The following is a 23414-nucleotide window of genomic DNA, read 5'->3' on the forward strand; positions in this document are numbered from 1 at the left end:
CAAACTATCAGCTAAGCATCAATCATCAGACTTCTATCATTAGTCCTCGGATGGCTCTGACGTGAAACATTAGACACAATAAACGACAAAACTGTTACATCATGCTTTATTATTTGTTATTTCCTGATCATGTCATGAATGTCAGCAGTACTGGAGTTAAAATAAAATACTGGACCCTGACTGCAAGACCTGTACCTTGTTCGGCATCTTTCTGTATAACGGATTATTGTCCCATATCTATTTTATACATTTAATGAATATGGTGTAATGTTAAGTAAACTGTGTATGTCTGAGGCAAAACTCAATATTGAGTGGTTACTCACCATCCAGCCACCAAGGACACTGTCGTTTCTCAAGCTGCTTTAATACAGTAGCCCCTACACACAGCGAGATGACGATAGAATCCTATTTTACTCATATTATATACAGATATATACATAAAAAAGTTAGTTGCAAACAAATTAAAATGAGTTTAGTTAGTGATGATATTAAAATAACACTTGATTGTGGTTCCAAATGATATATACATGATAATTAGTGTGTATTAGATGTCAAAATATTAGATGAAATAATTATTTACTAGACTTTACATTCTTCCTGAGAGGCACTAATACATTTCAATGTACCATATGTCTCACTTGAAATGTCCTTGTTCTGTTCTTTACAGCATGTAAATTAAAGAGCTGAAATCAGAGTTACTGACAAACATTTTTTTATTGGATTTGGACAAGTTATATTTGCAGAACGATAATAAAAAAATTTACATTCGATGCTATGCAAACAAGTACAAAACACAGAAGTACATAAACACACTGCAGTTTGGGACATTTGGGGAAATAAGCCGTCAGTGGTCAAGGTCCTATTCAGTACTGCAAATGTAAAAAGACTGTTTTGTAAATTATTCACAGACTGAACATTACATGAATGTGACCTGTAGCACTACAAGGTACATGCATACACAAACATGTGCAAACCTACAGGCAATAATGACACTGTTCGTATCAGGCGGCGCTGCTCTGCCATGTCAGCAACAGGTCTCAGGTTGAAAAATATGCAAACCTGCCCAAACAGCACACGCTGGCTGTGCTGTGAAAGCATGTGGGTGAATGGTGTGCTCTTTTCCCACAGACTCTTCAAACTAAAAAGAGCTAAATATTCTAATCAAACTTGCAGTCAGCTTAGATCTAATACATTCATTAGGCAATAGATTTAAATTTGCCTGCATAGGTAAGACATTTCTGATACAAAAAAACAAATAGAGCAGGTGAACTTGCTGTTGTGTGGCAGAATCTCACCCAACTTGGTTGCCGAGCTAAACACGCTCTATTGTGGGTTAAAGGCTGAGCCAGGTTTATCTAGAACATTTTGTTCCTTAACATTCATGGTATCATTCCAGTTCAGTGACAGTGATGCATGTAGAATGTGGCCGACAATAACAAACTAAATCTTTTCTTGAAAAACAATAATTAGCTCAAGGAACACTAATCTCATCCATCTCAGTTAAAATGTACGAGTTGTGTACATTTAATACCATATTAACAACATTATTACACAATATTATTATTATTATTATTATTATTATTATTATTATTATTATTATTTAGGACCCCTATGTGAACTGAATCTGTCTGTAGTGTAACTGCTTTAGCAGTGTTACCAATAAAACACGATTGCCATTTACCCCACAGGACAGTGTGTTTAGTTTGGACAGTTAGGCCACTTTCTCCTGCACAGCATGGAGTCCCACCTGTAATTATTGACCTGTGTTTCTTCAACATGTCCATGCAGCCACTTAACATCGCTTCCACCATCACTAAGAGTAAACAAGTGGAATTAATTCTTCTTAATTCTCAGATTAAAAAGGCCAAAGAATGTTAGTCCCCAAAACCCCTCACCCAAAACAACAACAACAATAAAATCAATTATTCTAAAAGTTTTCATGCATGCCCTATCATCTGCTGTTGCGCGCGCACACACACACACACGCACGCACGCACGCGCACACACACCCCCACACACACCCTACAGGCAGATCAAGCTAACCTGTCCCTTATTGCCTCAGTACACGGTGTGAGAAGAAGCATTCATGTCTTTTAAAATAAAATCACAGCAAAATGGCTGCAGATTTAACCCTCAGGTGATCATCTTAAAGACACACGTCACTTTCCACGTCTGCTACCGGTTCCATTTCACCTTGTTTAGTTTGTTCCATACACCTATTATTAATATACTAATAAATGAACCAGTCTGTTTACACCAAGTCACCACTGCTGCATGTTACAAACTGTTCACTTTTATCAAGAGCAAGAACAGGGTTGAGACATGTTTACCATTTAAACCGAAGGTAAAAGATCCAAAGCAACACTTTAAAACTTGTCCACTCGGATTATTACCTGATTATCTGAGATCACGATTGATCGGTTAATTAATTGATTGATTAACTGTGTTCATGCTGAAGTAAGAGTCTCACGTGGAAACACTGTATATTAAATACACAGCAGGGTCACAGCAGTAAGCACTGCATGTTTACTCTCACATCCTGTCCACCGGTTTGTTTACACATTTACACGTTTCACACACAAGACACCAGCATACGAACGTGTTACTTACACATGCACGTTTCTGACACATACAACTCGGACAAAAGGACAAAAGCAGGCAGAGACACCACACGGATCGAGTATCATTAAATCCAAGATGTGAGAAAAAAAATAAAACAAAAAAATTAAATTAAAAGTGCAGTTTTTTTTTTAAAAATCTATACTGTCTAATGTTCCGGAAAGTAAGTATAGTGAGAGCGACATAAAGCAGCAGCTCGGTCCTGGTGAAGGAGCTCCCTGTGCACTGTAGTGTGTGTAGGAGCACTGGGGAGGTTTTAACACGCAGCGAATGGAACAGAATAGTAAATTAGTTCTGAGAATTTTGAGGCTGGGCTTAACCACGCGGGCTATTCTACATACTTAGTACGCTAGTATGCGCGTTTTGGACGCAGCCTACACGCCTGACGTTGCCAAGGTTTTTTTTTTCTTTTTTCCCCTTTGTATCACGTGACCGTCTGAGTTTGGAACGGTCCAAGTCAGAGGTAGCAACTCATACTCTGAATCACTTTGGTCTACTAAATGTATAAGGTTTTTCTTATTTTTCTTCACATTTCTAAGATAGGTTATACGCTGACGGAGTTTATTCACGTCGTTTGGTGGTTTGAGTGAAAATTTAGTTTTTATTTCGGCGAAATAGAGACGCGTTTTAAATTCACGCACACCCCCGCCCTGTAAAAATGGTACGACCGCAAGCTCAAATTCCGAGAATTGAGCAGAGCTGATTCTTAGAACAGGGGTTCTTAGAAGTGGTGATGCAAGAAGTTTCTAGGAAAACGCTACCAGGTGATGATATTTTTTTTTTACATTATTTTTTCTCACTAATGTGCCGCTTGTTCTATGCTGCTGTTCATCCACGCGGCTGTTCAAAATTGTTTCATAAGATAGTTTTATTTTTAAACCTTATTTTGTGTTTTATGTCCGTGAGACTGTTGTGTATTAGTTTGAAGTGCGGGTTCAGTGTTTAATGTTTTATCAGGACGCTTTGGTGATATTACGCCCTTGACCGATCCAGCACGAGACGCTTACGGCTTGAGCTCGCGCTGTGTCGTGGGCTGCGGCGCGAGCGCGCGCGCGAGAGAGTGTGTGTACGTGTGTGCGTTTGTGTGTGTTTGAACATGAAGAAAAATGTTGAAGCGCTGCGTGTCTGGCCAGGACGGATTAGCTAACTGAAGTAACGCCTGGACTTTAAAAGTCGCTGTAATGTTGATGAACCGTGTGATTTGGGGCCGTATTCAGTCTCGCGCTTGTTTAACGGCTTTTTTTAACGGTTTTTTTCTCTCTTGCTCTTTTTTTTTCTGGTCCTTTGGGCGATTTTACACTGCGCGCGTTTGTGCTGTGTGTTTTTGTACTTTTCTCTGCGTCTGTTTTTGTGTTAAACGACGTGTCACAGCGTGGCTGTCAGTGCCGTCCGGGCGGATTCACGCCACTCTTTTAGCTCACGGCTAATAATAAACATCCCCACAGTTTAGCTCACGGCTAATAAACGTCCCCACAGCCGTTAGCTTCGTTAGCACACTGTTGACTTGTTATGTTTTTCTCTCTACACGCCACCCTGCCAACTTTCAGCTCTCCTCACACGCCGTAAACACGCCTTCATCAACTCTTTAGCTCACAACCTGTTGCCCAACTGAACACGTTTAAAAAAAAAAAAAAAAAACCCTTAACCGACCGAAGCCGTTACTCGGGCGCTCGCGCACAAACCGTTTCCCCAACCGCTTTAAAGTTCAGTTGGTCGAAATCCAAACAGCTCGCGCACATTATTTACTGTGCTGCCTATTAGATTAACGGGGTTGAAGCACGCGCGCTCTGTACTCCGTGTATGATTAGAGACAGACGTGTTTGTTTATGAATTGCATTGAAATATATTGCGTTTCCTCGCCGTGACGCATGCATGAAGGTACATTTGTGCTTTTTGTTTTGTTTAGTGTCGTTCTTTTGGGACCGAATCGTTTGCAAACAGGTCGTGCACTAGACTTTGGCATTTAGCACGAGGGTCATAAATCAGTGCCGGTGAAGGCGCCGCACATGCTTGCTATTTCTGGAGCAGAACTCGCAAACCTGCGGGTTGTGTTCAAGCAAACACTCGGGCTGGAATATTTTATGTAGAGTTTTAATAATAATTCTGTAGAAATGTCATGCATGCACGCGCACAGTTTATCAAATACGTAAACGTTTGAACGGTTTTGAGAGATTTCGTATTTATTCAACGTAAATTTATTCCATTGTCACCCGGAGGTCTGTGCGCATCTCTGACTTGTTGGAGTTGGACAAAAATAAACAGTGAAACGTGCATGACTTGAGGTGGCTGCTGTAGGAGCAGGGCTGAGAATCTGCCAGTTAATTGTTTGTGGCCTGTCACTAAGCGGTCAGTGCAATAGTAAAGACTTGGTGACATCTTGTGGTCGACAGAGTGAGTGTGCTGCTTTTGGGACACAAGCGGATGCAGTGAGTTTTGGTCCGAAAGCACCATGACTTCATCTCGGCTTTGACTGCGTCACAAACCGCATGCAACACAAGCCGAATGCTGTCTGTGACGACCATAGACACGTGTGATCACGTTCTGTTTGGCTCTTTTATCTAGTAGCTTGTCTTTGGATTTAATGCAAAAGTTTTTTTTTTGTTTGTTTGTTTTTTTTTGGTGGCCAAGAAATGTTTCACTTCCACAGTATTTGACTCCATTAATCACCAGACTGCACTGAATCAAAGTAGTGACTTGGACAAGGGATGCAAATGTGCACAATTCAGTTTTATTTTGCAGACTGAGAATTTGCTTTAGAGGTGTAAATGAGAGAAGACCTTTCGGTATGTTAAAAGTGCCACAAGAACCTCTCGGTTGGAGAAGATGAGTGGGTGGGCTTCTTGTATAGAAGATAATGCATGGATCAGTGTGCCTGAAAACTTGGCTGTTGAACAATCCAGCTTGGTTTGAGCAGCTGGCAGAACGGGGGTCAAGCTGGTAGGCCGTCTGTGCGGCTGGTTAGTGCTGGAGGATGGAAAGTTAAAGCAACAGGTTGTGAGGAAAATGACACCACACAGGCAATCAGGAAATCTTATTTATCGATCAGTTTAGCTGGAAGAGATGGGCCGGTGGTTTGCTAGGGTGGTCAGGATATCTTAACTCAACAGTCATCCTTTGTGCTTTTGGGAGAGTAAATGTTTAATAGTCGTGTAGAATTTTTCACCTTCATCAGCAGTTCTGTATGTCTTGAAATTGCATTAAAGACCTGACTATTTAATTTGTTTTTCCTCTCTTTTTACACACACACACCTGAGTTTTAGTGTTGCTAGGACACTGTAGCAGAATTTCTCTCGACGCAGACACACAATGTCTTTAACCACAAAACAGGTTTACAGCAGGAAATAACTTCGAAATGTTTTAAGTTATTCTGCTGTTTGATTTACAGTTCTACTGGGGAGGGAACATCTAATGCTGTTGTTTTAAAGACACCAACATTCATGTGTGTAAAGTCTTCAGTAGAAAATTGATGTTCTAAAACCGCTGACTGTTAAACATCAGCTTCGTTTCGCTGTTTGTGGTGCCGGAGCACCTGGTTCGTTCCTGGTTTAAATTCAATTCATGAATCATAAAATACAGCATTTGTATAAGAAATTGTCATTTTTCAACACCTAAAACACCATAAAGTTACCAAGACGAACGCTTCTGTTACTCGGTCTTTGGCGCCACCTAGTGGCCTCGAGTGCGAACTACAGCCCCGGTGAAATATGAAATGGTAATAAAGGAGTCATGTTTATTAATTTGGTAATAAAAGAAGTGAAATGTTAGTCGCTTGACTTTTGCTATTGCAAATGAGAATACAACGATACATTTGTCTTTCATTTAAAATTATGAATGAAAGATTAAGATTAAATTATACCAAACCCAACAAGACCTAGCGATGAGCTGAACTTTGTGTATTCGAGGCTGCCGCACTACCTTTTGTCAATTTCATGTGTTTATGATGTAGAGCCCATGTTTTAATATTCTTTCACTTGCCAGTAGGTATATGACTGGCACAGAAACTCATTGTTTTGTTTCTTTACAGATTTTGACAAAATGTCTTGCGCAGCAGACAGCTGCATCCAGTTCACACGCCATGCCAGCGACGTCCTGCTTAACCTAAACCGGCTGCGCAGCAGAGACATCCTTACAGATGTCACCATTCTGGTAAACAGACAGCAGTTTCGTGCCCACAAGACTGTCCTCATGGCATGCAGGTACGCTAGCACTTTATTATAGAAGGCTTTTCGATACAATGTTTAACACTAATGCACAGAAATCAATATATAATTTTTCTCTAATGTTAAGACTTGAGGGAAACCCTGTTTTAAAGTGGTGCTCTTCTGCCTCATTTTTCCAGTGGGCTCTTTTACTCAATATTCACTGACTCTCTAAAATGCAACATGAACGCCTTCAGTCTGGACCCGAAAGTTGACCCAGAAGGCTTTGCAATCCTCCTGGATTTCATGTACACTTCTCGTCTCACTCTGAAGGAGAGCTTCATTGTGTCGGTCATGAACACGGCCATCTACCTGCAGATGGATCATGTTGTTGACACCTGCCACAGATTCATTAAGTCCAGGTATGAGCTGTCTTTCAAATGATTGTTGAGACCTGTATGTTGGTTCAGCCTTTTTTCGTGTGTAACTTGCCCGTAGTAGTTTTGTGTTAATAGTGGTGCCTTTGCTATTGCTGATATGTGGCATTGTTTCTGATACTGATACTTGATACTGAAGATTATACTGAACCTATTGTCTAGGTTTTATCTTCTACCTTTTTCTCATGTATACAATTGTTTATTTACAGTGACTCCTCAATCAAATTGCCCAGAGAGGATTTCCTGGTCAGTCCTCTGCTTTTACATCAAGATGTTCATGGTTACAGGCCACATGAGGTTGTGGAGAGCATGGCAGCCCGATCAGGCTCTTTCCGTGACGGAAGGTCTTGCAGTGGTATGTTTAATGTAGTGAACCCTCCCAACAGCGCCTATCATGTTTATAGCCAGCTCCCCATGCAGGCTTTCCCTTTCCCTATCTGTAAGCTGACAGATGCCAAAAACCCTTTCCCAGACTTCGCCAAAGGCAGCATTCTCCAACACAAACACTGCCCGCCAGGCGAAGACTTCGCTCGGAGCACCAACTCCAGCCTCTCTAGCTCATGCCACACTGACGCCTACTCCTCCCGGTTGCTGGGAAGAAATGATGACATGAAAAGGGACAGTGTGCAAGGCATGGCTCAGTCGGTTGGTACGAGCTCTAGAAAGCATGGACTCGCCACCCTGTCCCAGGAGCTTCAGAGAGACTTGAGCAAAGAGCAGACTCCTTTGGCTGAAGACGAGCTGAGCCAGCGGCCCTATTCTGTGGGTATGGCCTCCAGTGGGCGCAAGACTCAGATTGGCAGCCCGCAGAGCCCTTTAAAATCCGACTGCCAGCCAAATTCACCCACTGAGTCGAGCAGCAGCAAGAACGCCGCACTCTCCCACACCTCTCAGCCTCTGACTCCACAGGGCACGCAGGACCCGAAAGCTCGTAACTGGAAAAAATATAAATTCATTGTGCTCAATCAGAGCACCAAGGAGGAAGAGAGCGGTGCTCATGAACCTGATATGCGTTCGCCCCAGAGGCTGGCATTTCATCCCTCGTCTGAATCTGAGCATCCGGACATGCAGTCTGCCAGCACAAAGATCACTGATCATGGAGATGACTTTACTGTGCCCCAAGCCAGCCGCCTCAACAATATCATTAACAGGTAAGCACTTTTTAAAAAAAAAAAAACACTGGCATGTACCCCTTCCCATGAGTCCTACAATGTGATCAAGTCCATGCATGTAAGATTTTACTGTATCTTCTCCATAAGTTGGCATGCATGCAAAGCGTTCTAGTGCATCTCATTAAGCACAGATGACTTCACTAACTCTATAGGTTTAGTGAGACCACTATGCAGTGCACTATGCTTTAGGATTTTGGATGAATAACAATGGGACCAACTGTGTAAAATTGTCCAGCAGCATTTTGAGTCTCAATTTTTTATCCTCGCTACAAACACAGAATTTTTTTTTCATCAATTTTACAGCATACCCAAAGACTGTTCCTGCTTAGCCAGGATTTGTCAGTGTTGCATATCTAAGCGTGTGCAGCCCTGCCAGAAGTGGCTGGTTTTTAAAAAGCGGGAAAAAAAACATTTTCTAAAGTAAAACCTCACATTCTCTTGGCAGAGGTCTGGAGGGTTCACAGAGGAACGGTGACTGCCACTCTTCTCTTTATATGAGCCACTTAAAGTGCACATCCTGTGGCTCACAATCCCCACAACACTCGGATGTTTGTCCCAACACTCCTGGCTTGCACCTTAATGAGGAGATGGCTGAGCTGCACTCTGAGTATTCCGACTCCAGCTGTGGTACGTCTTTCTTTTGTGTTTGTTTATTAAATAAAGGAACAGTTCAGCCGCAACACTTCATTCGTACAATAATTCCAACATTTAAGACTAGATTAGAAACTCTTTTCTCATAGGTCTTATTATAGATATTATATATTTGTTTGCTTCATTTTGTGTATTTATTTATTCGTTGAATCCACAGAAAACGGTACCTACTTTTGTAACGAATGCGACTCCAAATTTGCAGAGGAGGAAGTTTTAAAACGACACATGCTTCAGGTCCACAGCGACAAGCCATACAAATGTGACCGTTGCCAAGCAGCATTCCGCTACAAGGGAAACCTCGCTAGCCACAAGACGGTACACACAGGTAAGGGATACAGCAAGGAAGAGGGAGAGAGAGAGAGGCACTAATCTCAATGGACTTTCTCCTGCACTTTATAGATCCATTCCTCTAATGGCCCTGTTCACTTTACAGGAGAGAAGCCGTATCGATGCAACATCTGCGGCGCACAGTTCAATCGACCAGCTAACCTCAAGACCCACACGCGCATCCACTCTGGAGAAAAGCCATACAAGTGTGAGACCTGCGGGGCTCGATTCGTTCAGGTACTTAATACCTCTTGTGTTCAGGTGTAATTAGTAGAAATAGTCAGGTTCTAGTCACTCGGTCCTAAAACTTAAAGTTAAGCAAAAAGCTGCTTAGTTTAGGTGAATGAATTATTCTATTGAAATCCAGCATTCAAAAAAATCATTAATTGTGGGGAAAATTTACAAATGTGATTCAGCTGCCAATTGTCATCTCTAGACAGCAAATAAAGTAACCTGCAAAGATTAAGGTATTATTTAAAGCCTGGTGCATTAATACACGCATCAGGAATCTTACAGCCGCTTTAATTGAACGTCGATCAGATTTTAGAAGCGAAAACGATACAACGTTCAAGTTATATTTCGCATCCAGGTGGCTCACTTGCGTGCCCACGTCCTGATCCACACGGGAGAGAAGCCATATCCCTGCGAAATCTGTGGCACACGATTCCGGCACCTACAGACGCTCAAGAGTCATCTGCGCATACACACAGGAGAAAAACCTTACCATGTGAGTACAGAGAAAAGCACCTCGACCAATGTGAAAGTATATGATGAAGTTGCACAAATTGATGATGAAATAAAAGAATTGACATTTAAGAATCTTCTTTGTTTTGCAGTGTGAGAAATGTAACTTGCACTTTCGCCATAAGAGCCAGCTTCGGCTGCACTTGCGACAGAAGCACGGTGCCATCACCAACACCAAGATACAGTATCGTGTGTCCACAGCAGATCTGCCAGATTTGACCAAGGCCTGCTGAACGCGCGCACGCACACACCCCTAAGGGCCAAACCACAGCATTTCTCTGAGCCCTATTTGGACAATCATCTGAAACTGTAGTGCCACACTGTGTTGATACGAGAAGAAAAAAATCGAGGCATTTAATGCCGTTCTACGGGTTTCTCTATATGTGAACATAGAACCACATACGGTCTCTTGTCACTTTATTGTTTATATTTGCATAGAAATATTCAGTAATGTTGAGTGTTTTTAAGCTTTCAGTTATTCAAAAAAAAGCTTTATTTTGTTGGGGGGAGGGAGGGATGCAATGGGGGATGAAGTGAAATCCAGTTTTTGAGATTACAGTATTTTATATCAAGTTACTTTTCAGAAAGTATTGGAATTTTAATTGAAGGTTGGTATATTTTATGGCAGTGTAAAGATTTGTCCAGAGCTGACGATGTGTACAGGATACACCGCACTAGACTGGCGTCCTTCACAAAAAAAAATCGCATCTTGGCGGTGCCTATAATTGGGGGCTTTGTATATGAGCTAACGATCGCTCTTAAAGTGTAAAACATTGCATGAGGTGGGTTGCTACTGGACAACATTCATTAAAGTTAGAAAGAAGTTGGACATGATGCATAGATCTATTCACAAGATTGCCTTCTGCTGGCAGAACCAATCTTTAATTAAATATAAAAATATGCATTAAAACAGCTACGGTACAACAGTTATTTCACTTCAATTGTGTTTGTATAGAAATGTGACCATTTGTTAGCAAGTGAAGGTTTACATTTTTGTCATTGTTCTAGAAGCTACAGTAAAGGTATTACTGCGCTTTTTGCCCTCTATGTATACACACTGTGTATTTAAGGTGCCTTTCTTAGTGGTGACTGAATTGCTTTCTGTTACTCTGCTAAGGTACAAATGAAGGACACCACTTGTCCTGTTTTGTTTTTTCTCCCATTTCGTGTGTACATGTTTTTTACATGCTTTTCACAAGTTCAAAGAGGAAAAAAAATGCAATGCAATTCATTATTGCTTGAGCTGTGCATCTTTAGGACTCTTTTTGGGATCGGGCTTTTTCTAAAAATGCATTAAGCTAACTGTATATGTGTATGAATGTAAAATAAAAGTATTGAATTTCTATGTACAACTCTGGAGCAATGCCTCGTTGTTTCAACAACTAATAAATTCAGTCTGACTACATTCTCACACTGAGTTCGAGTGGATGAAATGCAGATTCTTTGAAGATTTGCATCCTCCATGTGATTATTAAGCTCAGCTATTTGAGAACAAGCACAATTCTGATATCTAAATAATGTCCCAAATTTGTTATGAACCCATCTGAATTGACTAGAAGTCAGGCCTTAAATAAACAGAGTTAATTTTCTAATTGTAGTTTTACTATGCTACAATGCTGCTTTATGTATCTACCAAGCAAGTCAACGGCAATAAGAACATATGAAAAATATCCTGAGGAGAATTGAGATTCAGAATGGATTTTCTCTTCATCTGGTTAACACAGAACAGAGTAATAACATAAGAAAAATTACCAGTAATATTTAAGGACATAAGTCAAATGCTTTTGTTGAGAGGAGTCAAGATTCCTGGGATAAGATGATCATCAGTGTTAGATTCTAAAAACTGACAAGGGCCTGAATACGAACCGCTTTATGATCGAAGAGAACATGAACAAAGTTGTAGTGCGTTAAGTGATCAGGAAGTGGTTTTCAGTTCAACTTGTGTGTAGCTAATTACAGCCCGTAACACACCAGGTTATTAAACGGGAAGTCTGTTCTGTGTCCTGTCCATCAGGAGGATGGAGGTAAACGCTGGATATTCAGGCGAAAGCAAGAAGCAAACCTGTAACTAACTAAATCAGAAGCAGTACAGCAGGATGACGAGTATAAAGTGACACCGTGACATTAGTGCTCCTCCATTTTATGGTTAAAGCCGAGAGAGCGTGTGGGAATAGAGAAATGACACTAGACACCCACTTTAGTTTCTTCATCAGTCAACCCAAAGCCTGTTATCTCGAAGGTGGAAGTTTGGTCAAAAAGCACAGTCTAATAAGATTAGTCTTGAAACTAGAAACTAGACTGTTTTTGTGACACAAACACTTGGATTAAAAAGTGATTCACTTACTGGGGTCCTTGTAGAAAAACAATACATTTAAAAAACTTGAAAGAAGGAAGTCAGGATTTCAGCAGTGAGTTCATTTTGATACTTTGGTAAAATACCATTTAAGCATTTTACAGGTCAGTAACAGCATTTTGTAAGCAGTAGAAAAATTGTATTCAACACATTGGTGCTACAATGATTTAAAAATTTCCAGTTAATATATTAAAGAATTGTGAAAATAAATTGTGAAAAAATGTTTCAACGATTTAAAACACCTTAAAATAATCCTCATTTTTTCAAAGGATAGTATTCTTTCACATAAGCTTGGTACAGTAAATATATTCACATTTACAGCATTTGGCAGATTCTCTTATTCAGAGTGATGTACAAAAGTAGTCAACAATGGATATATATCGATACTGGGTCATTAAGATACCCATGAGCCTACAACTCCTTTGCGAGGTAATAGACAATTTTTTTTGACACCGTTACAGAATATTAACAATTAATTTGAAATGAAGGTTAACATTCTGCTTTCTGTTTTCATTCACACTCAACACCAATGGGGGAAACCAGGAAAGAAACCTGTTTACATAAAGAAAGTGCAATCATTAAGAAAATCTTTGTTTCTGGTGTCAGTAATGCCAGATTTTTATCACTCATAGCATTTTAAACTTTCATGACCTGGAAATCAGGCCTGTACCAATATCTATAGATTTTATTTATTTTTTAAACACACATTACACCTGTGTTCAAAATGCATTTTTAAAATAAAAATGTCACAGAGAAAAGCTTTAGAGTTTAGAAAAAGAGGAACACACCAAATGATGTCGAGGACTGCATTTCCCTAAAAGTACGTTCTCACTATCATGAACTCGGTTCTCTCCTAAGCTTAAGGAAAAATGAATGTGTACATTTGCATCAATTTCTGCACACAAGATAAATACTTTACCCAATAATGTTGATCATCATATATAGGATATTAGAATACTTAAAGTGCCAGCAGTCCTGGCCTTTTGATATAACCAATGGTTTGCAGGCTCACATATGCTTTATGTGACGGAATAGAGCCATGGCATAGGTGTGGCCTTCCAGGACTGGATTTTGAGGAACCAGGACTGAATGATCATGAACATACACGCAATGGAAAAGCCACATGCAAGCAGCAAAAGTGGAGTTGTTAGAGAGTCACACAAAAAAAATAAAAAATAAAAAAAAGGAGTAAGGAACTAAACATGCAGATCCAGGAGGTAGTGAAAAACCATAAGAGAAACTCTGTACTGCCAACTTCTCATTTCCATTTTAAAAACAGTAGTGATAGGAAAATAATAAACAGCAGTATGGTTCAATCATTTTCCAGTGACCTGAAGAGGTTTTTCCCTCTTATACCACAGCCACTCATCAACAATGTATATATTAAAGAATGACAGCTTTTAGCCTGTTTTCTGCATCATGTTTGAATTTTTTTCTTCAACTTCAATGGATAAAATCAGCTGTTAAAAGAAAATAGTAAATAGTGAATTAAACCATACCTAAAAACACAAGAGCTCCAAATGAAAATTTCCATTTATTTTATTTATACATTAAAATTAAGCTTAATTATATACAACATTGCATTCAAATGACAGGAAAAAAGAGAACGATTCAGAATGTAGCCCTGTGGTAACAGCATGAAATGAACTTTTTTATTTTATAGGTCAGTTGATCATCTCCGTAAAAGCCCTTTTAGTAAAAGGGTCTGTAGTATATTGTAAGCCCGATACCACAAAAGGTGCCACATCCCTTCGAGTTTACGGTAAGGATAGTTGTGACGGTCTACATTTCCCTCTTTAGGGCATCATCGTTTTTGTCTGGAGTCCTCACTGGAAACAAAAAAAAGTGCTACAATGCTTTAGCCTAACAATGTCTCTACAGGAAGAATACCACACAAAAAAACCCATAAAATGCTTATTTTAAATAGTTTAACTTAATAAAAACAACCCATGCCAGTTTAAACACTAAAAGCCCAATATGTGCACCTTTACAGAGACTATGAATCAGTCATAGGAAGGGTGTCATTCAGGTCTTCAGGCCCAAGCCTCAAATGCTCCTCTTTCTTTGTTGAAATCTTAAAAACACACACACACACACACACACACACACACACACACACACACGTTACCAGCAAACCACCATGAAACATACAGGGTCATGACTGACCAAAAGATGCTATAATTCATACCTCTTCATCTGAGAAGTGACAGACTGAGGAATTGAACACAGGGATGTCATTGAAAGATCCTTCCATCTAAAAGATTTAATCCAAATTGTTAATATCGAACAAATGGTAGTTTAAAAAGTAGAAATCTCTCCAGTATTTAAAGTACAAGTAAATGAATATGCAAACACTCACCTGGTCCTCATTCACACTAGTTTCTGAAACATACTGTGGACTTTGGATAACACACTCCATAAGGATCTCTTTCCAGTAAGGGGGAAAAATAGCCACAATAGGTGTTTTGTTGGGTAAATTAGATCTCAATACTCAACACTTTTTACAACTGAATTTAAAAAATAATTAGTTAGGCACAGGGATAATATCCATTATTACTAGTTTAACTTGTATTGATAATTTGTGTAGTTCATGTTAGGCAGAGTAAATCTATTTAAATGCAGGCACAGTTGGTTTCTGCTCATACTGGTGAAATAGACTGGTTTTGACCATGTTTATTACCACGAGGGTTAATTTAATTCATTTACTGTACATTTATTTGTAAAGCACTTTTAACAATTCACAGTCTCAAAAGCAGCTTTGCAGAAGTATAGAAATGGAAAAGAAGACACCCCCCCCCCAATTCAAAAGACTGTTCCCTGAACACGATTTAAAACAAACAAAAAAAAAAAAGTTGAAAACCATTTCAAATTACAAGGAAGTCATAAGAGCCTTAAGCCACAAAATCAGCATTATGTGCAAACTAGCTAAAGGCTACAGTATGTGTACACACACACACACACACACACACACCCCTTTTTCCCCCCATCCTTGTAAAAATCAAGCCCACTATGAATATTGCTTTGTTGAAGTTAAGGACAAAAATGTTAAAACACACTTATATAGCTTTATATACCAGTCTAGGGCAGGCTGGTGACGTATCTAGCAGAGAATTGTAACCCTAGGACTACAGAATCTGTATTGTAGACAAATTACAACAAATAGACCTTTTATTTCTTTTATCTTCCATTTCATTAAGAACAAGGTTAAGTCTGTGAGACATTCTAACCAACCCTTAACTTTCTGCCTATAGCTACTGTTACTGAAACCCGAAGAGAAGAAAATTAAACACTTGTTTCCAGACAGTACAACTCTAAAACAAAGATTTATTTCTGAACAAGGTATCAACATTCCACAACAGTAACATCTGAGCAGCTAGCTTTAAGTCTTTACACCTACACAATGCTAGATAACAGTAGAAAAGTACTCTTGGTTGTGATCCGTATAAGGCTAAAGGTCACTTTTCTCCTAAGGGACATTACTTGTGTTACATGACATCAGTTATTCATGACTGGCACTCATTACTCACTCTCAGTATGTTTCACTACAGGGAAATCATGTCAGCATGCACCACTAATAATCCACCGGATTGCCCACAAACACATAAAGACTGGTAAGTCTAACAATCATCAGTCCTTGGGTTGTTTTCCAAAACTAACAAATCTATACGTAGCTCATAAAGGATGTAATGAATAAAGGATTTGCCGAATAAGTTGAGTCTGGTGTGTTAAATCAGAAAACGTGAAAAATGTGAACTTGTGGACCAGGTCTAAGCAGAACAAACTCACAGCTCTGGTAGTTGAGTACTCCAAGTCCTGCAGAGTAGATTTAGTGTTTTCACCTGCTCTAACACACCCACTTTAACTTAACAAGAGCTGTTAATTAGCTGATTAGGTAAATCAGACATGGTGGGGGCAAGAAAAATAAAAAGCTGAACTCACACTTAAGGAATATGGCACAATGTGATAAGGTTAGGTTTAGATATAAACATGAACGAAAAAATTATAATGTATGGAAGTTTTGAGAAAAATCTGGTAAAAAACAAACAACTAAATTGGTTCATTATATGTTTTGTTAATTATAAAATATGGGAAACGACACACAAAATGATTATTAATGAATAAATGGCATAGTCCAGCTGAGTTGGTGTATAAACAGATAAATTGAACTAAATTAGAATTATACAAAAATTATACCATTATGTAATGCAAATGAAAATATCTTCTCTTAAAAGGGTCAATTTTGTTGATGGGTAAAATTGTATAAATGTATGTACATGGGTAAGTGAACCATAAAGTGCAGTATTTTTGTCTTATGTTGCTGTAAAATGTGAACGCATGCTTAGAAACAAGCTTCTGAAATCTCCTTGACTTAAAAAAGCAAAATGCTAAAAAGTGTAACTTTTCCCTGGGCCTGAGACAAAGCTAGACACAGGATGCACCAGGTTTTATGTCACATCGTGGTTCTCAAAACACTATTCATTGATTTATGCATCAGTTAACACTTGATCAAGGTCATGATTAATCTATAGTGTATATTGGGAACAGCAGGTACGAAGAGAGACTACACCTGGGATAGGACACCGGTCTATTACAAAGCACCATGTGTGTGTACACAATCATTCACTCCAAAGGACAACTTCTATTCACCAATGTTTTTGGTAAGCAGATGATAACCCACACGGATAAGTTTAATGAAAAAACCCCAGAAGCTTCTGATCTAGAATTGTAATATGTGGGCTGCCTGAGGCTCCCTAAGAATTACAGCAGAGAAACTCTGAAAAACTTCTAATCTTCCAGAAAATGCTGTGGAAAAAAGTGCACATGTACAGATCCATGGCAGATACTGTATCTAAAAAGGCAGCAGGGAAGGAAAGCCAGAAATGAAACATCATAAACATTAACACAAATATTCAATGTTACATCAGGTTTATTGTCATTTCAACAAAACAGAAGTGGGACACTACAGTGTCTGAATACGAATAATCAATCATTATGGGGTTCTTGTTTTCTGATCCAGTCAAAAAAAATAAAATAAATAAAAATAAACTAAATATAAAAACATTCTGCATTTTTGGGATAAACACTACGATAACCAAAAAGTCAAAACCCAGGTAACCCCATGTGTATTTCAAGAACATTAATAAAACCTGAAGTGTGAGGAGGGAAACCTCATTGTCAGTATCTGTCACTCGTTAAGTTAACATGTACTGAAAAGCATACAGCATTCCTTAGTTCAAGAAAATTGTACACAATTTGGGCTTAAAAAAAAAAAAATCCAATGCTGTTCAATTTTTACAAGTCCACCAAAAAGAGAAAGAACAAAATCAGATAAATCATTGTTTCTGTTGCATGGCTTCTTTGCGTGCTGCATCCTGTAGTAGCTGTGTGTCCACCTCGTCAGCCGGGAGCTGAACGTACCGCACCACTGACCCCCGGATGAAGCAGTTCTTCACGGACAACTGAAGACAGTAAAGGATGAGGTTAGATTACGCAAGATTCACTCAATGTGAAGAGAACTCTTTTTTGAACTCTTACTAACCATGTGAGGATACTTTTCAGGGTCGGTGACACTGATATCTGTGAGTTTGATGTTCAGATACTGTGAGAAGAGAAAACATAGCATTAAATGCAGAAACCAATAGGCAACAAAGAAAGTGATTGATATGAAAGAAATAATAGAAACACACCTGATCTACTGAGTGTAGGGTTCCGCATATGCTGTAATGTAGAAAGAGACTGAAGTTAGTGTACGCTCTTTGGCAGATTCTTAAAGCAGCTGTATGTTTAGTTTCTCAATACATTCACAAAAATGATAAACAATCATGTACAATCATAAAACAAACAAAAACAAACAAACAAAAAACACCCACCTTAAGTCATTTTTTAACTCCACCACCACATCTTTACCCACCAAGGACTTGAAGAAGGAGTAAAAAAGCTGCAGAACAATTATAATAACAGCAAATAATTAGATATGGATATAGTATTCATGCACAAAGCCTGAAAATCTACACTTACTCCAGGGTAAAAGAGTAAAATCTAAAGGCCATTTTTTTCAATACACATTTCCTTTCAAAATCAATTAATTTATTTGTATTTTGTTTTTTAATTAAATTATTTATTTATTTCATTCATCTTATCTTCAGTATTTTATCCTGGAAACACACACACACACACACACACACACACACACACACACACACACACACACACACACACACATTTTAGTGTAACCTACACTACACAAGATGGACTGCTTTCAGGTAGCAGGAGGAAACTGAGCTTTTCTGTTCTTGTACACATGGACAGCTTTATGTAGGATTAAATGGCTGTATTGTGGAAAATTAATGCAGTGAAACTCAATGCAAACTATCAGCAACAGATTTCTGCAGCATTTACTGAGTGAATATGTGAATATAATTGTTGTCTTTTGTCCTGCACTGTTTGCACCAGGTTCCACAGTTGCACTTTATGTATCTAGGACTAACTTACATAACTTACATAAGTCCTTAGCTTTGTTTTATCACAAAAACTATTTAAAGACAAACAAACTACAATAAATAATGATGACACTTCATTGTGGCTATAAAATAGTATGTGGTTGTAAAAGTTACAATTACTTTAGAGGTGATACTTTGTCTCTCTCCCTCTCTCTCTGTGTCTGTCCGTCTGTCTGTCTCTCTCTCTCTCCCCCTGTCTTTCTGTCTGTCTCTCTCTCTCCCCCTGTCTTTCTGTCTGTCTCTCTCCCCCCCCCTGTGTCTGTCTCTCTCTCGCTCTCCCCCTGTCTGTCTGTCTCTCTCTCGCTCTCCCCCTGTCTGTCTGTCTCTCTCTCGCTCTCCCCCTGTCTGTCTGTCTCTCTCTCTCTCCCCTGTCTGTCTGTCTCTCTCTCTCTCCCCTGTCTGTCTGTCTCTCTCTCCCCTGTCTGTCTGTCTCTCTGTCTCCCCCTGTCTGTCTGTCTGTCTCCCCCCTGTCTGTCTGTCTGTCTCCCCCCCTGTCTGTCTCTCCCCCCCGTCTGTCTCGCCCCCCGTCTGTCTGTCTCTCTCTTTCCGCCCTGTCTGTCTGTCTCTCTCTCTCCCCCCTGTCTGTCTGTCTCTCTCTCCCCCTGTCTGTCTGTCTCTCTCTCCCCCTGTCTGTCTGTCTCTCTCTCCCGCTGTCTGTCTGTCTGTCTCTCTCTCTCCCCCTGTCTGTCTGTCTCTCTCTCTCCCCCTGTCTGTCTGTCTGTCTGTCTCCCCCCCTGTCTGTCTGTCTGTCTGTCTCTCTCTCTCTCTCTCTCTCCTGTCTGTCTGTCTGTCTCTCTCCCCCGTCTGTCTGTCTGTCTCTCTCTCTCTCCCCGTCTGTCTGTCTCTCTCTCTCTCTCCCCGTCTGTCTGTCTCTCTCTCTCTCCCCGTCTGTCTCTCTCTCTCTCTCCCCGTCTGTCTGTCTGTCTCTCTCTCCCCGTCTGTCTGTCTGTCTCTCTCTCTCCCTCTCTCTGTCTGTCTGTCTCTGTCTGTCTCTCTCTCTCTCCCCCCGTCTGTCTGTCTCTCTCTCTCTCCCCCGTCTGTCTGTCTGTCTCTCTCTCTCCCCCGTCTGTCTGTCTCTCTCTCTCTCCCCCGTCTGTCTGTCTGTCTCTCTCTCTCCCCCCGTCTGTCTGTCTGTCTCTCTCTCCCCCCGTCTGTCTGTCTCTCTCTCTCTCCCCCCGTCTGTCTGTCTGTCTCTCTCTCTCCCCCCGTCTGTCTGTCTCTCTCTCTCTCCCCCGTCTGTCTGTCTGTCTCTCTCTCTCCCCCCGTCTGTCTGTCTCTCTCTCTCCCCCCGTCTGTCTGTCTCTCTCTCTCCCCCGTCTGTCTGTCTCTCTCTCTCTTCCCCCGTCTGTCTGTCTCTCTCTCTCCCCCCTGTCTGTCTCTCTCTCTCCCCCCGTCTGTCTGTCTCTCTCTCTCCCCCGTCTGTCTGTCTCTCTCTCTACCCCGTCTGTCTGTCTCTCTCTCTGTCTGTCTCTCTCCCTCTCCCCCCGTCTGTCTGTCTGTCTCTCTCCCTCTCCCCCCGTCTGTCTGTCTCTCTCTCTCCCCCCGTCTGTCTGTCTCTCTCTCCCCCGTCTGTCTGTCTCTCTCTCTCCCCCGTCTGTCTGTCTCTCTCTCCCCCCGTCTGTCTGTCTGTCTCCCCCCGTCTGTCTGTCTGTCTCTCTCTCTCTCTCCCCCTGTCTGTCTCTCTCTCTCCCCGTCTGTCGGTCTCTCTCTCTCTCCCCCGTCTGTCTGTCTCTCTCTCTCTCTCTCCCCCTGTCTGTCTCTCTCTCTCCCCCCGTCTGTCTGTCTGTCTCTCTCTCTCTCCCCCCGTCTGTCTGTCTCTGTCTCTACTCTCCCCCCGTCTGTCTGTCTCTCTCACTCCCCCCGTCTGTCTGTCTGTCTCTCTGTCTGTCTCTCTCTCTATCTGTCTCTCTCTCCCCCGTTGGTTTTTATTTGTTTACACCGTCTGTCTCTCTCTCTCTCCGCCGTCTGTCTCTCTCTCTCTCCCCCGTCTGTCTGTCTCTCTCTCTGTCTGTCTCTCTCTCTATCTGTCTCTCTCTCTCCCCCCTGTCTGTCTCTCTCTCTCCCCCCTGTCTGTCTCTCTCTCTCTCTCCCCCTGTCTGTCTGTCTCTCTCTCTCCCCCTGTCTGTCTGTCTCTCTCTCTCCTCCTGTCTCTCTCTCTCTCTCTCTCCTCCTGTCTGTCTCTCTCTCTCCTCCTGTCTGTCTCTCTCTCTCCTCCTGTCTCCCTCTCTCCCTCTCTCCTCCTGTCTCCCTCTCTCCCTCTCCCCCGTCTGTCTCTCTCCCCCCTGTCTGTCTCTCTCCCTCTCTCTCCCCCCTGTCTGTCTCTCTGTCTCTCTCTCTCCCCCCTGTCTGTCTGTCTCTCTCTCTCTCCCCCTGTCTGTCTCTCTGTCTCTCTCTCGCCGCCCTGTCTGTCTCTCTGTCTCTCTCTCTCCTCCTGTCTGTCTCTCTCTCTCCTCCTGTCTCTCTCTCTCTCTCTCTCCTCCTGTCTGTCTCTCTCTCTCTCTCTCTCTCTCCTCTTGTCTGTCTCTCTCTCACCTCCTGTCTGTCTGTCTCTCTCCTCCTGTCTGTCTGTCTCTCTCCCCCCCTGTCTGTCTGTCTCTCTCTCCCCCTGTCTGTCTGTCTCTCTCTCTCTCCCCGTCTGTCTGTCTCTCTCTCTCTCCCCGTCTGTCTGTCTGTCTCTCTCTCTCTCCGTCTGTCTGTCTGTCTCTCTCTCTCCCCGTCTGTCTGTCTGTCTCTCTCTCTCCCCGTCTGTCTCTCTCTCTCCCCGTCTGTCTGTCTGTCTGTCTCTCTCTCCCCCTGTCTGTCTGTCTGTCTGTCTCTCTCTCCCCCTGTCTGTCCGTCTGTCTGTCTCTCTCTCCCCCTGTCTGTCTGTCTGTCTGTCTCTCTCTCCCCCTGTCTGTCTGTCTGTCTCTCTCTCTCTCCCCCTGTCTGTCTGTCTGTAGCACCAGGGTCCTGGAGAAGCTTTGTCTCATTTTACTGTGTACTGCAACAGCTATATTTGGTTGAAATAACAATAAAAAGCTTCTTGACTTCACTTGAATAACACAAAGAGCAAGTTTACATTTACATTCCTAGCATTTGCAGACACTTTTAACCAGAACGACTTACCTTATGTCCCGTTTATACGACTGAGCAATTGAGGGTTAAGGGGCCTTGCACAGGGGCCCAATAGTGGCAGCCTGGTGGACGTGGGATTCAAACCCATGACCTTCTGATTTATTCATTGAACATAATACCATAATATCTCTACAAATAGCTTAAACAGGCCGGATCTGATAGGGGTTTCTATACACTCGTGTATTCCTACATCACACATGTATATTTATATTTATTAAGGACAAAGCCATCTTGTGTGTGGCGTGTTAAGAAGAAGCTAATGAGCTAACTAGCTAGCCGTTATAACACGCACCAAGATAGAAAGACATAATAATGCAGTGCAGATGAGGTGCAGGTTCTTTAAATAATAATAAAGCTTTGTTAATAACAACACCGTACGACGAGACGCCAGGAATAAAAGACGTTAATATATAAATATATACACTCACCATGTTTACGCGGTGTTTTGTGAACAAAAATCACGTCATCAAATACGGACAAATATCAACCAAACCACCTTCCCATTGGTCAGCAACTAGAGTGTTGATTTATTCTTCCTACCCATTGGTTAGTACTTATTTGGGCGTCATAAATGTGAGACGTATGGTTTCAAACGTTAGAGATGTCAAACGATTTTAAATTAATTTAATTGACGTCGAGGTTAATTTCCACATCCTTGGATTTTAATGAATTACTGTAATGTGTACGCTGTGCTGTAAGTGATTTATAAAGTGCTATAAATGACATTATTACAGCGCTTACGAATGAACACTAGAGGGCAGTGTTTACAAAGCGTCCGCATATAGTTTATCACAAAAACTATTTAAAGACAACCAAAATACAATAAATAAAAGACATGCTTCATTGTGGGTATAAAATAGAACGTGGTTGTAAAAGTTACAATTACTTTAGAGGTGATAATTTGTCTGTCTGTCTGTCTGTCTCTCTCTCTCTCTCTCTCTCTCTCTCTCTCTCTCTCTCTCTCTCTCTGTCTGTCTGTATCTCTCTCTCTCTCTCTCTCTCTCTCTCTCTCTCTCTCTCTGTGTCTGTCTCTCCCTCCCTCTGTCTGTCTGTATCTCTCTCTCTCTCTCTCTCTCTCTCTCTCTCTCTCTCTCTCTGTCTCTCTCTCTCCCTCCCTCTGTCTGTCTCTCTCTCTCTCTCTCTGTCTGTCTGTCTGTCTGTCTGTCTGTCTGTCTGTCTGTCTGTCATATTTACAAGACAGTAGTCTTGTAAATATGTTTAGGTGTTTGTGCACATTTCTTCTTTTTTTTCTCACTGGGCCATTTTGCTCCCTGTGCACTGGTGAAGGGGGTTTGGGTTTTCTCACGCGGCGTCATGGGGTAAAAGTTGGGACGTCCGTGAGTGTAGAAGTGTGTTAT

General features: G+C 41.3%; 2 protein-coding genes and 2 long non-coding RNA genes across 5 annotated transcripts; 1 reads left to right on the forward strand and 3 right to left on the reverse strand.

Moving 5' to 3' along the window:
- Nucleotides 1–695: 695 nt before the first annotated feature.
- Nucleotides 696–3198, reverse strand: LOC113642881. Its single transcript, XR_003440673.2, has 2 exons — nt 2611–3198; nt 696–1813 (listed from the first exon to the last, which is right to left on the reverse strand). It is a non-coding gene; the product is annotated as an uncharacterized LOC113642881 (long non-coding RNA).
- A 34-nt stretch (nt 3199–3232) lies between these two features.
- Nucleotides 3233–11441, forward strand: bcl6aa (BCL6A transcription repressor a). 2 transcript variants are annotated; one of them, XM_027146648.2, is made up of 10 exons: nt 3233–3383; nt 6644–6815; nt 6959–7180; nt 7405–7550; nt 7668–8346; nt 8813–8994; nt 9176–9343; nt 9452–9582; nt 9935–10072; nt 10182–11441. In XM_027146648.2, exons 1-10 carry the CDS (start codon nt 3353–3355, stop codon nt 10320–10322), a joined length of 2010 nt encoding a protein of 669 aa, XP_027002449.1. In that variant the 5' UTR covers nt 3233–3352; the 3' UTR covers nt 10323–11441. The 2 variants fall into 2 exon arrangements, with proteins under 2 accessions (XP_027002449.1, XP_027002448.1); XM_027146647.2 differs by having other exon boundaries at nt 7405–8346.
- Nucleotides 11442–13963: 2522 nt separating this feature from the next.
- Nucleotides 13964–16222, reverse strand: LOC113643159. The gene is made up of 4 exons (XR_007140703.1): nt 15970–16222; nt 14802–14869; nt 14631–14696; nt 13964–14516 (listed from the first exon to the last, which is right to left on the reverse strand). It is a non-coding gene; the product is annotated as an uncharacterized LOC113643159 (long non-coding RNA).
- A 1129-nt stretch (nt 16223–17351) lies between these two features.
- smx5 lies at nt 17352–22595 on the reverse strand. Its single transcript, XM_027146338.2, has 5 exons — nt 22485–22595; nt 18313–18380; nt 18130–18160; nt 17982–18041; nt 17352–17901 (listed from the first exon to the last, which is right to left on the reverse strand). The coding sequence occupies exons 1-5, from the start codon at nt 22485–22487 to the stop codon at nt 17776–17778; spliced, it is 288 nt and encodes a 95-aa protein (XP_027002139.1). The 5' UTR covers nt 22488–22595; the 3' UTR covers nt 17352–17775.
- Nucleotides 22596–23414: the final 819 nt, after the last annotated feature.

Source organism: Tachysurus fulvidraco, chromosome 5, assembly GCF_022655615.1.
Source record: "Tachysurus fulvidraco isolate hzauxx_2018 chromosome 5, HZAU_PFXX_2.0, whole genome shotgun sequence".
Lineage (NCBI taxonomy): Eukaryota > Metazoa > Chordata > Actinopteri > Siluriformes > Bagridae > Tachysurus > Tachysurus fulvidraco.